The sequence below is a fragment of the Cyprinus carpio genome, chromosome B3, assembly GCF_018340385.1.
Source record: "Cyprinus carpio isolate SPL01 chromosome B3, ASM1834038v1, whole genome shotgun sequence".
In the NCBI taxonomy this organism is placed as follows: Eukaryota; Metazoa; Chordata; class Actinopteri; order Cypriniformes; family Cyprinidae; genus Cyprinus; species Cyprinus carpio.
The window spans coordinates 1,311,646-1,327,871 of NC_056599.1; the positions used below are offsets into that span (position 1 = coordinate 1,311,646).

Below are 16,226 nucleotides of genomic sequence, written 5' to 3' on the forward strand. Positions count from 1 at the left end.
TCATCAGAAACAACAAAGTGCAGATGTGCGTACGAATGTAAGATATTAATTTCATAATGTAAAGTGCTTCAGTGATTTTAATGGGAGTTTTTGAGAGTGCTTGAACTCTGGCTAGACTGAATGAAAATCTTCTTTGATAATGTAAATGTTCTTTACTCTCTGTAAAATGAAAGTGTTATAATAAGTAATTTACAATATTGTTATTAAATTCACATTAAATGCAAAGTCAGTTGTTATAAAAATATTTTATGGCATGACACCCATATCTGGTACATAAGGAAAAAGTTGTGTTTGTATGTGTAGTTAATAGATTACACTGTTAGTCTACTTTGCCCATCACCATTTATTGATCAAATAACAATCTATAAAGGTGCAAAACGCATTTACTTAGGCTACACATATTTGAGAATCGAGATATTTCCTAAAAAGTTGACACGTTATGTCTGCTAATCTTCAAGTATCTGCAGTAATTAATGTCTAATGTCAGCAAAAGTGGGGCATCAGCTAAAATGGGATGAATGAGCTTTTGGTGTAGTGCTTATTTAAAAAGAAAATTACTGATAGCAATGGGTGGTCTTGAAATATTGTAGGCTAATAACAGTAATTTTACAATGTCAACATTTGATTAGTCAAATGTAAGTCATAGGGGCATGGCCACTCAAATATCACAAACTACAGAAGACAAGGGAAAGAAACACACATGCTACACACTTACTACATAAAAACAAATATGAAAGCATGCATACACTTCATACACAAGCAGGCACATCATATGGCAATATGGTATTTTTATACTACACATTGAAGTATATTCTTTGTATAATCTTTGCATCTTTGTTTTTGTTCTTCTGTTGGAGTGTTTTAATTCTTTTGATTTGTTGTGCTTTATTAATTCTTTATATCTGTTGAAGTGTATTAATTAAATTAACATTAAGTGTTTATGTGTTAACAATCCTCATGTCTATTTTTTATTATTTTATTTTTTAGCCATTCTTTTAAATTTTGAAACATTTTTATTGAAAAAATCATGTACAATGTCCTCTTGTAAGAAACGGTATTATCTAATCACAAACTAGATAAATTGTGTGACACTTTACCAGATGCAGTTTCCCAAAAAGTCTGAAGAATAAAATTGGCACTTGACATTTTTTAACCTCTAAGTTAAAATAATAATAATAATAATAATAATAACCACATTAAAAGTTTGTAGACAAACTTTAAGTTTGCATGAAAAAGCCTAGCTAGAAAGTTTGAAAAAAGTTTGAAAAGCTTGCAGTCTGAAAGTTTTCAATTTGAAGTAGTTCGGAAGTTAAAATAGTTTTAAAGATTAAAGTTTGAATGTTTTCAAGGCAATACAGTCTATCAGAAAAAAACAGATAAGTATAAACATATTGCCAGGGTACCTGGGGTGGTTGCTAGTCTAATCTAGATTGGCATGTTACTAGCATTTTGTTAGCATGATTAACAAGTTACTAGCATGTTTCTAGCATGATTAACATGTTACTAGCATGTTGTTAACATGATTAGCAAGTTACTAGGATGTTGCTAACATGTTTCTGGCATGATTAGCATGTTACTAGCATGTTGTAAACATGATTAGCAAGTTACTAGGATGTTGCTAACATGTTTCTAGCATGATTAGCAAGTTACTAGCATGTTGTTAACATGATTAACAGGTTAATAGCATGTAGCTTGCATGATTCTAGCATGATTAGCATGTTACTAATGTTGGAAACTCAGAAGGGAAGACCAGGAGACTCTTGGGTAATCTTCAGCAGGACTCTTTATTGAGAACACGCTGCAAAAGTCTTACCAAAGCAGTAATACTTTGGAGTTTATATACATTCAAGGGGTAGGGATACATAGAGTAGAGGTGGAGACAATCTACACAATAAAATACAAATGCAATACAGGAATCAGCCCGACAATGGCATTTTCCAGCCTGGATCTCATCAGCACCAAAAGCAAGGTTGCTAATCCAATCAGTCTGACAGTATCGCCATACCTTCACATTACTATAGAGACAAAGGCACAGCTCTGCCTTGAGTTTAACAAGCCAAATGGTCAGGAAAAGCATAAAGACAAAAGGTCATTAGCAAGACACCTGGGCTGGAATGTTGATAACATGTTTCAAGCATGTTGTAAACATGATTAGCAAGTTACTATTATGTTGATAACATGTTTCTAGCATGTTGTAAACATGATTAGCAAGTTACTAGCATGTTGTTAACATGATTAGCAAGTTACTAGCATGTTGTTAGCATGCTTCTATAATGATTAGCATGTTACTAGCATGTTGTAAACATGATTAGCAAGTTACTAGTATGTTGCTAACATGATTAGCAAGTTACTATTATGTTGATAACATGTTTCTAGCATGTTGTAAGCATGATTAGCAAGTTAATAGCATGTTGCTAACATGATTAGCAAGTTACTATTATGTTGATAACATGTTTCTAGCATGTTGTAAGCATGATAAGCAAGTTACTAGTATGTTGCTAACATGATTAGCAAGTTACTATTATGTTGATAACATGTTTCTAGCATGTTGTAAACATGATTAGCAAGTTACTAGTATGTTGCTAACATGATTAGCAAGTTACTATTATGTTGATAACATGTTTCTAGCATGTTGTAAGCATGATTAGCAAGTTAATAGCATGTTGTTAACATGATTAGCAAGTTACTATTATGTTGCTAACACGTTTCTAGCATGTTGTTAACATGATTAGCAGGTTAATAGTAGGGATGCAACGATACCATTTAACGATACCAATCCAATCCGATGGCAGTCAGTTTTTTTTTTTAATCAATGTAGAACTTCTGTGTTGACCTGATCATCACTCTTTCGTGTGGTAAACACAATCTACTACTTATAGAAAACTTAAATATTACAAATTATAGAAAAATAACAAATGAAAAAATATCTAATCATAATCTATGACAAAAATGTTATTATAAACTAGGTTAGTGGATAATTCAGCAGCAAAAGGTACTCTAGAAAAATCACGGGTGCACAATACATTTATCTAGTGAAATATTTTATCTAAAAGTGAATAAGTCTAAAATCTGGTAAAACGTTACACATTGCACTTTGTATTGTTGTAAAATACATTCATGAAAAAACAAGTATATACATTTATATAGAAATCTAAAAGACGTTTCTTTTAAATGTATAGCACAGTAATAAAGGCAGCAACATATGATAGATACGACAGGACAAGAAAGACTATTAATAATCTTTGATTGCGCAGAAAAGTATTGTAATGCTAAAGGCGCCAATATAGAGCGGCACAGAGCGATTATGCGCATTAAATCTGTGCATTAGTTTATTGAGCCATTTCTTTTAACAGTTTTAAACCTCATTTACTGTGCGCACCTAAAGAGAGTTTCATGGTTTTGACTGTAGTAACCGAACACGACACACAGTTTGATCGCTGAATGGAGGATGACAGACAGCCGCAGTGGAGAGAGGAGTTTTTGTGAACTTGAATTTAATGACTTCAATATTCATCTGTACCTCACACTGAACTATGGAACAGCTTCAGAACACTTGAAATATAGTGCACGAAAACTTTTTGGTGCTTTATAATGTTTTTGTGCCTTTCATGGGGCTCAACAATAACACAGAATAGTAAATGCACAATATCGGATTTGGATCGGTCTCGTCTGACCGATACACGATCCGCAGAAAATGACAGTATTGGAGCCGATACCGATCCTGAGTATCGGATCGATGCATCCCTAGTTGATAGCATGTTGTTTGCATGATTCTAACATGATTAGCATGATTCTGACATGATTAGCATGTTACTAGCATCATGGTAGCATGTTTCTAACATGTTTTGCAAGTTGCTAGCATGATTAGCACATTACTAGCATGTTGTTAGCTTGATTAGCAGTTACTAGCATTTTGTTAGCATGCTTCTATAATAATAAGCAAGTTACTAGCATGTTGTTAGCATGATTAACAAGCTACTAACGTTTTGTTATGTTTCAGGCATGTTTAACAAGTTACTAGCATGTTGTTAGCATATTTCTAGCATGATTAGCAAGTTACTAGCATGTAGTTAATATGATTAACAATTTACTAGCATAATGTTAACATGATTAGCAAGTTACTAGCACATTTCTAGCATGATTAGCACGTTGTTAGCATGATTAACAAGCTACTAGCATGTTGTTAGCATTATTAACATGTTACTAGCATGTTGTTAACATAATTAACAAGTTGCTAGCATGCTGCTAACCCGTTTCTAGAATGATTAACAAGTTGTTAGCATGATTAACATTTTACTAGCATTTTGCTAGTATGATTAGCATTTTGCTAACACGTTTCTAGCATGATTAGCATGATGTTAGCATGATTAGCAAGTTGCTAGCATGTTGCTAGCAGATAGATAGATAGACGTTGCTAGGGTGTTGCTATGTGGTTGCTAGGGTACTCTGGGTGGTTGCTAAGGTGTTGCTATGCAATTGCTAGGGTACCCTAAGCAGTTGCCAGGGTGTTGCTATGCGGTTGCTAGGGTACCCAGGGTTGTTGCTAAGGTGTGGCTGTGCGGTTGCTAGGGTACCCGGGGCGGTAGCTAGGGTGTTGCTATGCGGCTGCTAGGGTAACCGGGGTGGTTGCTAAGGAGTTGCTATGCGGTTGCTAAGGTACTCGGGGAGTTGCTAGGGTGTTGCTATGTGGTTACTAGGGTACCCAGGATGGTTGCTAGGGTGTTGCTATGCTGTTGCTAGGGTACCTGGGATGGTTGCTAGGGTGTTGCTAAACAGTTGCTAGGGTACTCCGGGTGGTTACTAGGTTGTTGCTATGCGGTTGCTAGGGTACCCGGGGTGGTTGCTATGTTGGATTGGATAGTTGCTAGAGTGTTGCTATGAAGATAGATAGATAGATTGAGAGAGATATATATATATATAGATAGATAGATAGAAATAGTCAGACGATAGATAGCTAGATCTCATCTGAATATTCCATCAATGTTTGTCTATGGGATTTTTATGATTTTTAATCTTCATTTTTATGAAAACCTTAAGTCCGATCAGTTAGAAAAGATATAGCACGCTCAGTCAGATCAGTCTGAAGGGCCGGGCTGAGTTTGGAGTCTGTAGCGTTAAAGCTTTAGGAGGAGTTAGAGTTAATCATTTTAGTCTCAGAAGAAGAAGAAGTTTAAATAGCATTTCAGTAAGTTGGCTTTCTCAAGCCAACTTAATAATAGTAAAAAAACAAAAAAACAAAACAAAAAAAAAAAAACACTGGGAAATACAAGAGACTTTTAGAATTTGTTTATAGCATAAATAGTGTTGGTAGAATACATTTAATACCGAAAATTGTACCAGTTTTGCTGACTTCACCTTACACCAACTCCTTGTAAACATTTTGAGAAGACTGAACAATTCTTCCACAAAGTTACAGTTCGTTAAGTGTTGGGTATTTATTCAGAATGTTGAACATATTTGAATATGTTTTATTATAGATCAGTGAATAAACATCGACTGCCTAAAGTAAACTCTCTCTGTATTAATTCAACCACTTCCACCCAGATACAGATGATGTCATCAATCTATTTTCTTATTGGTTAAACATATCTATGGGTTAAACACATAAACACTATCCGCCATTTTTTGCAACCGGTTTTCTGCTGCATTCAGTTTCTGCGTTCAGATGTGAAGGAACGACGTAAACACTTGAAAATTCACACATGGCCTTTATACAATGGGCACATGTCGCGAAACTCTTTGCTCTACTTTGTGCTTTCCTTCTTTATAGGACTCCGCCTTCAATTCAAGCAGGTAAAGAAACAATCAGAACAGAAAGTGAAAGTAATTTTTGAATGTGAACATTTGACGTGTTTCTCAGAATATAATTGAAATCTGATTACAAATGCATGCTGTGTAGGAAACTTGAAAGCTATACTTATATACTCCTTTAACTAAATACAAGTTTTGTCGATTATATGTCCATAAGTATACTAGAATAAGTCTCCCAGAGAACAGGTCTAGATCCATATGATAAGATTCAGTATATTTAGTTCTTTATGTTGCTGAAACTTGAGACTTCATCCATATGTTTTAACTGTTTTCTCCATCAGGAATGTAATATTTTATCACTAGTGAATAGTTTTACATTCATATTTTATTGCTCTTTATTGCAGAGAAACACTCGCTGTATTACATTTACACAGCTTTGTCCAAACCTGTCAATCTGCCGGGCATCTATGAATTCACTGCTATGGGTCTGCTAGATGACACACAGATCGACTATTACAATAGTGAAGAACAGAGAAATATTCCTAAACAGACCTGGATGAAGGAGAAAATGACGGAGGATTACTGGGAAGAAGACACAAAGCTGAGAAAGGACAAAGAACAGTGGATTAAGAAGAATATCGACTCTCTGATGAAATGCATGAAACAAAATGAATCAGGTGAGGAGCATTTAAACAGTTTAACTTTAACCTAAATTAATTCATCATATTATATTTTCATTATATTTTTTCTTACCAACATTTTGATCCATCTCCATTTCAGATCTTCATGTTCTTCAGTGGAGACACGGTTGTGAAGTTGAGCAGCAGGGAAGTGAACCAAAACGCATTAATGAGTACTGCTATGATGGAGAGGACTTTCTGTCTTTTGATTATAAAGAGTCTCAGTGGGTCACCCCAGCTGACACTGATTTAATATCCAAGTGGAAATGGGATAATGTGCCGATCTTAAAACAACACACAGCAGGCTACCTGAAAATGGAGTGTGTGGACTGGCTCAAGAAATTCAGAGAATATGGAGACGAGGAGCTCAGAAAACCTTGTGTGTAAATGTACAGTATTTATATTTGATGTTCATCTGCAGATGATTGATAAACTGATTCCTGTGTTTTCAGCTCCTCCAGATGTTCACATGTTTGCAAGGAAATCCAGGAATGAAACCCAACTGAAACTCATCTGTATGGTCACCGGCTTCTACGCCAAAGACACGATGTTGACCATTAGGAAATATCGCACAGCTCTGCCTGAAAATGAGATTAAATCCACTGGAATCAGACCGAACCCTGATGGGACCTTCCAGATACAGAAGAGTGTGGAGATTAGTGAGGATGAAAAAGCAGAATATGACTGTTTTGTGTTCCACAGTAACATTACAGCACCAATAATCATCAAATGGGGTAATCAAAGCAGTTACACACACATACAGAAACATTACTTGATGAATTAAAAAGAAATTTAAGTTGTGAATTTCCATTTTCCCCTTATTTTGTGGATTTTTATAGATAGAAAATGCCTGGACTCCCCATCAGACACTTTCATAGTTATGATTGGAGCAGGGATTGGAGGTTTCCTGGCATTTGTTGCTTTAGTGGTTTACATCATAAAAATGAATGGGCTTTGTGGTGAGTAGTCACTAATTAAGGATGATCCACACATTCTTGTTTTTGGTTTTTAATCATAATGGCTTGAGACATTGGGATAGACTCCAGCATTCCTGTGACTTTACATAGGACAAGCAGTGTAGAGAATGAATCATTTACCCAAATATTTACCCCTAAAAGTCTGCTTTTGAGTTCCACTAGGAAACGAATACAACATACAGGTTTGAAATAACTTGACAATATTTAAATTTTTGAGTGAGTTGAAAAATGAAAAATATATTTCTAAAATACAGCTTCAAGCAGCAATTAAGTGGCCAAGCACACCTGAGGCAAAATGTGGAGTACAGCATGACACTGAGCAATTACTAATTACTTAGTAACTGCAGCAATGAGTAATTAAAGACATTTTAAGATTATTTTATTTAAAAAAGGTTGAAAATCATAAATACGATCACTTATAATATGATTTAATGGTTTAGAACTTTTAACCAATTTTAAATTGATGTGGTGTGAGGTGACAAAGACACATAAAGTTTGGTGTCAGTATGTCAAAACTTTGCAGAGATACAGCCTCAGATGCCTTTGGCATCATTCCAGTAAATTTATTAATGCAATAAATGCGTGTCTATTGACATGAAATCCATAACTTTTTGTCAGCATGGTCTTAAGATGATGTAATTAAAAATCAAACCACCAGTGTAGCTAGACTTAGAAAAAGTACATTTTTAAAGTAAATCAAAATGGCACACATGAAATGTTTTGAGGACCTTCAGGACATGGTGCCAAAAACGTGTACTGAGTTTCACCAGTGCATTCGTAAAATACAGTATTAAAGGGTTAGTTCACCCAAAAAAGAAAATTAGTCCATGTTTTACTCACCCTCAAGGCATCCTAGGTGTATATGACTTTCTTCTTTCAGACAAATCCAGTCGGAGTTATATAAAAAATTGTCCTGGCTATTCCAAGCTTTATAATGGCAGTGGGTGGGTGTTTTTGTTCAACAGTCCAAAAGCAATCAAATAAAGCGCATCCATCCATAATAAAATGTGCCTCACACAGCTCCAGGGGTGAATAAAGGCCTTCTGTAGTGAATCTATGTGTTTTTGTAAGAAAAACATCCAAGAAATTAAATGAGAGAAAATCATCATGCTCTTGACTAAATTAATTTGTAGTTTTAACAAGAATGAATCTATATTTAATTTATACAGTGAAGACTATGCAATGATATTTTAAATTTAATTATTTGGTTTTGGTACCTGGATACCTATAAACATGAAAAAACTTTGTATCTTTGTTCTATTTATTTGTTTGTGCTATGTACACAATTTCAAACGGGGCCCACAGGTACAACCTGCACCAGGGCCCCCCAAACCCCACCTACAACCCTGACTCTGACCCTCAACGAGCAGATACCACTAGTTTAGATAATAGTTATTTATACATTAGTGAAAAGAATATTAAAAAAAAAAAAAAAAAAAAACTGTCATCAACAGCTAAAGAAGAGAAATATCAAATACCTAATTACTGTAGAGATTGTTGATTTATTTTTATTAATGACACAGTAAAACAGACACTAACTCTCTGGACACTGAACATGACTCCTATTTAGATATTTATTCACATTTGTTAAATGTTTGTTTGTTAAATGTGTACGAAATATTGTGTCTGAGAATAGTCAACATCAACCTTAAGATGTGAGAACAGCTTTTCAGATTAAAAAAAGCATCACTGGATCATTTATTTGCCTGGAATGTTGGTGCATCCTTATTTAACAGGTTAATTTATACAAGGCACTCTACTTTCTCCTACAGGACAAGACACTGGTAGTAAAACATCAGACAGCAGTGCCTCAAGCTCAGTGGAGCTCATTCCCTCTCAGGTAATTATATATTAAAAGGAATCTCAGTCCTGTTTAGACACATTTCTTTCTTTTTTCCCCACAACTTTGTCTTTATGTTTGGGACTGCAGTCGTCAACTACATTGAAGACAGGGACAATTCTGCTTAAGTCAAGCTGATTCCACCATTATAAGTCAAGGACAGCAATATGCTTAGCCTTTTAATGGAGTATTGAACTAGTAGATAGTGAAGTCACATGAAAATTTACAGTCATTTTGGGTGAGCTGGGTTTGATTGCATACACCTGGATACAAACAAAAGTGAGTTTCAGTAAAAGCCAAAAGCAGATGTGTAGACCCTATTTAGGGTAGCGCCATATTTAGTTTTTGACAGGAATGAAAATGAGGCTGTGAGGGATTGAAGTACAGTGTGTTCAGTGGTTTGCTCTGTTGCTTATGGTCGGTATGTTAACAACATACTGACCGTTCAGCTACCGAAACGTCTTACTGAAGAAACTTTTGGTTGAAATCTCAGTTAGATAGTTGTGAGTGTGAACATACATGAAAACCCTCATGTGGTGTTCGGGTCTTTTTTCCCCCAAGATGATTTTCTTTTTCATTAAAATACTAGTTAATGTTATCGCATTGGACTGGAATTTAGTGACTTTGTTCACAAAGGGAATAACTACTACTCAAACATTTTTTGATCATTTTCGTACTTTTTTGTGGGAGATTTTTCACCTTGTTACACTTGTGGTGTTCCAGGGCAAAAATGACCAGACTCAAAAAATTGCTTATAAATCACTCATTATGCTATATTATAACCAAAGATTGGATTCAATCTTTATGTAAACTTTTCTTTCATTTAGGACTGGTTTTGTATTTATATTTTCATCTGATTAATTGTAGGCCTCATTTATCTGAGAGTAGGCACCTAACAGGGAACAGCAAAATTGTTACTTTGTGCCCTTTTTCAGAAAATAAAAGCATTTCAAAATAAAGGTCCTGTTTTTTATGATCTTTCCCATTCACTCTAAATGGCCAGTCATATTTGACCGGGAACACCACAAGCGTGATTTTGTGCTATTTTGTACAAAATAAAAGCCTTTCAAAACAAACTCCCTGATTAAATATTAAAGTACACTAGTGTGATAAATAGTGCAAATTTTCATCAATTTTTATTTAATATTGTGAAAATTATTAATAAATAATACTTTTTTCACTCAAAAAATTAGGTGCCTACTCTCAGATAAACAAGGTTTACGATTAATCAGATCCAAATATACATACAAAACCAGTCCTAAATGAAAGAAAACAAGTTGACTAAAAGATTGAATCCAATATTCGGTGATAATATAGCATAATGTGTGATTTATAAACAATTTTTGCCCTGGAACACCACAAGTGTAATTGGGTTTTGATCACAACACAAGGGTTAAAAGATTGTAAATTTATCCCTCAAAGCATTGTTTTCATTTTTGTTAAGTTTAATATGTTTACTAACCTGAGATGAGTTTGATGAGTTGCAAGTCACATTAAACTTTGTTGGTAATGACAACTTGTGACCATAGTTGCTTTTGGGAAATGCATCTCTGACCAAGGTCTATAGTGCCAGGATATGGGTAGCGATTTTGTTAAGGGTCCCTACACTTTAGAGTGATCTACATTGAAGAACACTGGGAATCCATTGATTTCAGCTGGGATATTGTACAACTCACCCGGAAATATGACTTGTTTTAATATTTAACAACTCCCAGAGATAAATAACATAACCATTTCTGTCTGTTTTCCAGTGTGAGGCCTCCAGTGGTGACAGACTACCAGATGAGTATGTACTAACGAAGCTGGGCCAGAAGACTAAAAAAGAGAGCTACTGAACAGCTATTGCTTTAAAGCACATTCAAAATAATTAATGCAAACACAGTTAATTATGTACACCTAATGATCACGTAGCAAACAAGAGTGCAACATGGGTATAAAAAGTGCATTCTGAAAGTTTCTCTAGAGCAATGTAATTCACAAGAACACATGAAAGAGATGCTTGTGCCACTCTTTCTCCCTATTGTCCTTCTGCACACTTCTTGCAAATAATGATATTTTGCTCAGTTTTTCTTAAAACGAAACCATCTACATGTTACAGTTTCTGTTTCAGTTCTGGCACACCCATCCCAACATACTGCACTATACACCACCTACATTTTACATCTCATGTTTTGCAATGCAGCGGTAGGGATGCACACGTGACATTGCAGTGCTTTGCCATCACGAAATGTTGAATTACTACTGAGAAAACATTTTCCTTTATTTCTTTATTTTTCTGTTAAACTGATGTGGCATTTGTTCAGAGACTGATATTCACAAACATAATGAAAATATTGTTAGATCTAATATTGTACTTGCAGATTTTTTATATAGGTCTCTCTTAGAGGACACTGAGAGACAGAGGAGCAGAACACAGATATGCAATATACATGGCAAACATTAATTACACTAATAGTGGAACATTACACAAACCAAGCATGGAAGTGACAGTAAGGGGTTTGGGTATAGAACAAGTGTCATTGAATATCATAGGCTGAAACAACGAGAAACCTGTGCACAGATTAAATGTCCAATCCTTGTTTTTTTTCTCCATTGTTGTTTAATTGTAACTTTATATATACATATATGTTTTATGTATAGATACTTATCTCTGTTGTCTGACTTCCTGATGTAGGGCTGTTTGGGCTGATTTGGTGCTATTTAATATGTATTGCTGCAATAAAGTGTTTATTTCTTTGTTTGTTTGCTTGTTTTTAATATATAATTCAATTTATTGCAGTTTTTATTATCATACTACACATTATAAAAACAACAGTCTAGAAGATACTGAACACATGTAACACGTATAAGATCAGGCATCTTCCCTGTTCCTGAAAACAACAGCTTCTCAATTGAAGATTTCAGAATATAAACCAGTTTTCTATTATTAATTTATATTGCATATACAGTACTACATATACAGGAACACCAGCATGAATAAAAATGACAAAAACCAAACATTTCTAACAGTATTAAGTGATTAAAACAATGAAAACAGGTCATGTGACAACTAACCACACCACAGAACCCTGAACATGTGAATGTTTTGTTAAAATATTCTTAATTATAATCAGAGCTGGATAGATTACATACAAATTATAATCTGTTACTGATTCCAAATTACAGAGCAAAAATTGTAGTTAGTAATGTAGTCCATCACATTATACATTTTAGGTAATATAATCAGACTTATTTTAAAATACTTTTGACCTAACTCGCTTATCACATTGATTTAGGAATACAAAACAATACAAAGAGTAAGAAAATATTTTTAATTTGCTGTTATTCAACAATCACTCTTGCACACCAGTCAGTAATTGATAAGAAACAGAAAAGAATAAATCTCACACACTATCCACACATGCAAATTCATCAAAATGTATTACTTCACAACGTTTTGGTCGATGACCTTCATCAGGCATATACAAAGAATTCTGACAATCCAATTTAAAACAACACATGACCAATCACTACAATACGTGGACACATCTTTACCAATAAAATCAATGATGCATTATTGCATTATTAAACCTGCCTCGTCACATAAAAACTGCATAGAAAAATATGTATACATAAACATAAATAATGAGAAGAAAAGAAAACCACATCACATTAAACAGTGCTTCATCATTCATGCCCATTGGTGATAACATCTGAAGAGAAACAATCCAAAATAACTCGAGTATCTGTAAAAGATTTCCACATTCCCTTGTTGGCACGTTCACTTTTTCTATACCAAAGAAGAGACTCCGTGATTCAGAGACAGAAAACAGGCCGCTACAGTGTAAAATCTTGTCATCTGATAGAACTCTTATGTTCAATAATTCTTTGTGTTAGTTGACATGATGTTTAGCCAACATACCCCAGACCACAAGAACAACCAATCAGATAAACAACATTTGTAGAAGCACAAGTAATAACAGAGTTAATTCTTTATTTTTTTCCATGTTCTCAGATGACAAAAAAAAGATGTTTTAAATATATTGTTACACATTGCACAACTGCCACTATGATGATTTCAATTCTGTATAGGACTGAGTAATTTATTGTTTTGTTTGTTTGTTGTTATTTACAACAAGAATTGCATTAAACATTATATTACATCAAGATTTCCCCAACTTGTGTTTGTGAAGGAACAGATGGGGGTTTATGAGTTTAATGAAAAGTTAATAATTAGATAATTAAATTAAATTTAAATTTTTAAATAAATCAAAATAAAAAAAAAACTTCTCACACATTATGTTTTAGCTTACTCTCCTTCACTTTACTCACATTTAAACCCATGAAAAGTTCTTGAAGAAATTATATTTCTTTTCATTGCGGAGATTTTCATTCACTCGCTGTGGTTTGTCTAAACCTGTCGATCTGCCGGGCGTCTATGAATTCACTGCTATGGGTCTGCTAGATGACACACAGATCGACTATTACAATAGTAAAGAACAGAAGAAGATTCCCAAACAGACCTGGATGAAGGAGAAACTGCAGGAGGATTACTGGGAAAAAAGGAAAGTTCAAGAAACAAGTGGTTTCACTTGAGACATATGGACCATTTGAGACAGTGAATCAGGTGAGGAACACGCATACAGTTTAACCTGCATATGATCATGTGATTTATATTACAGTTTTCCCCAATACTTTACATACTAATATTGGCACTTGAAAATCAATCATCAAAATCAGAAGCTCATGCACCAAATCCCTAGACCAAGTCTGCACAGTTCCTGCACGCTCAGTTTTTTCTTTTTTTATTCTTTATCTCACTTTTGGCTAAACACTACACTCCATTCTCTACATTAGGCACAATGTTTAAAATTAAAATCTCTTAAGAAACGTGACCTTTGAAGCACCCTAATATCCCTTTGAAAAGCAACACCAATCACAATGCCAAGCTCTTTGCAGCAGTTGATCCTGTTGGATATGGACAGTGTTACACACAAAACAGAAAATGATACTGTCAGTGACACTATTGTTGACACTATTGTTGCAATCTTTTACAAACAGCTACAGTACAATACTGTAAAAGGCATAAAGCACAGAAAAAAGCCTTTTTCTCACACACACACACACACAGATAATTGTGTGTGTGTGTGTGACATTAGTGCAAAAAATGGAAAGAGTTCAAACTGTTTTGAATTCAGCTTTTGCTTTGCTTGAGATCTTAGTTCTGCATTTTGTGGTTTTGTATTTTGTGTAAATGATTGAGAAACACTGTCCTCTCACAAACATTTCAATTTGTGTTTGTTTCAGATCTTCATGCTCTACAGAGGAGAACTGGTTGTGAAGTTGACAAACAGGCAAGTGAAGTTTTCCAAAGACATTTATTCAGCAATGAATAAATGCCTTTGGATGATAAATGCCTTAAATGCCTTATAACAAGTTCAGCTATGATGGAGAAAATTTCTTGTCCTTTGATGATAAATAGTCTCAGTGGGTCACCCCAGTTGCTGCAGCTCTACCAACCAAGAGAAAATGGAATAATGTGCCGATCCTAAACCAGTACACCAAAGGATACCTGGAGAAAGAGTGTGTGGACTGGCTCAAGAAATTCAGAGAGTATGCAGACAAGGAGCCCAGAGAGGGCTTTGAGTGAATGTGTTTGTTTGATGATCTGCCTCTCATACAGAGAACTGACTGATGAACTATTTCTTGTGTCCTCAGCTCCTGGCAGGACTGCTCACCAGAGATTGACCTAGTTATGATTGCAGCAGTGACTGGAGCTGTGCTCGTGCTTCTGCTAACCATCGCTGGTTTAGTTCTTTACATCTTAAAGAAGAAAGGGATTATTGGTGAGTATAGTGACTGATGGTGATCCGCAAGATCTTGATTTCGCTGTTGTATGCTACTGTCACTCCAAACCCTAATATATATATATATATATATCTTTCATTCAGCTGTGGGGGCAGCTGTGGCCTAATGGTTAGAGAATTGGACTTGTAACCAGAAGGTCGCAGGTTCGAGTCTCGGTGCTGGCAGGAGTTGTAGGTGGGAGGGAGTGAATGAACAGCGCTCTCTTCCACCCTCAATACTCATAGCTGAAGTGCCCTTGAGCAAGGCACTGAACCCCCAGTTGCTCCCCGGGCTCTGGATATATAGCTGCCCACTGCTCCGGGTGTGTGTTCACGGTGTGTTCACTTCTCACTGCTGTGTGTGTGCACTTGGATGGGTTAAATGCAGAGCACCAATTCGGAGTATGGGTCACCATACTTGGCAAATGTCACGACTTTCACATTAGTTGACACACAAACATCATACTGTATGCTAAAAACAGAAACTTATCAGACATTTTAGAATAGCTAGCATTTGTGTGCTTATTTATTCTAAATGTGTTTTGACACTGTCATGTCTAAACAAAAAGATTAATTTAAAATCTTAATTAATTTTCATTCAGGAGAAGAACTCTTCCTCTATTCTTGAAAGAAATTAGGATTTGACAGTTATTGTGATCATTATCAATCAGTTTTGACTGAACAATTTTATTGTGATCATTTTTTGGCCATATTACCCAGCCTTAGACAAACCCCATTTAAACACACCTCAATGACTTCAGGATCACTAGGAACTATAACTGGACCTTTAGTAGCTCAAGAGAATGCTGGAGTTTCTCAGAAAAAGGTACATATATGTACTTATGCACAACTTAGATTGTTGATTTTGAGAACAAATAAAATGAACCAACTAACAAACCACACAACTTGGCAGAAGATTTGTTTTTATTTTATTTTTTATTTTAATATTATCATTAATAACTTTTTAAATGATTGCACTAAATGGCTGGCCATATTGCTGTCAACATATAACCTACTATAACACTGTGAAAGAATTGTTTATTGTGTAAATATCAGAAATGTATTTATTCATTGAACTCTGGCTGACAGACTAAACTCTTATTGTGGGTTAAGCCTCACTTCCTTCCAGATGTCATTGTTTTGTTTCTCATTG

General features: G+C 35.0%; 1 protein-coding gene and 1 pseudogene across 1 annotated transcript; both read left to right on the forward strand.

The window, feature by feature from the left end:
- The first annotated feature begins 5,612 nt into the window (after positions 1 to 5,612).
- LOC109059998 (H-2 class I histocompatibility antigen, Q10 alpha chain-like) lies at positions 5,613 to 11,986 on the forward strand. Its single transcript, XM_019077157.2, has 7 exons — positions 5,613 to 5,793; positions 6,156 to 6,428; positions 6,532 to 6,810; positions 6,884 to 7,165; positions 7,271 to 7,390; positions 9,181 to 9,248; positions 11,000 to 11,986. The coding sequence occupies exons 1-7, from the start codon at positions 5,703 to 5,705 to the stop codon at positions 11,081 to 11,083; spliced, it is 1,197 nt and encodes a 398-aa protein (XP_018932702.2). The 5' UTR covers positions 5,613 to 5,702; the 3' UTR covers positions 11,084 to 11,986.
- Positions 11,987 to 12,691: 705 nt separating this feature from the next.
- LOC122136689 lies at positions 12,692 to 14,877 on the forward strand (annotated as a pseudogene).
- Positions 14,878 to 16,226: the final 1,349 nt, after the last annotated feature.

Bases quoted from the DNA above. Each gene is read 5' to 3' on its own strand.
- LOC109059998 (XM_019077157.2), top strand. From the start codon at position 5,703: ATGGCCTTTATACAATGGGCACATGTCGCGAAACTCTTTGCTCTACTT. The intron at 5,794-6,155 runs GTAAAGAAACAA...TCTTTATTGCAG, and splicing joins TCCGCCTTCAATTCAAGCAG to AGAAACACTCGCTGTATTAC. The intron at 9,249-10,999 runs GTAATTATATAT...TCTGTTTTCCAG, and splicing joins TGGAGCTCATTCCCTCTCAG to TGTGAGGCCTCCAGTGGTGA.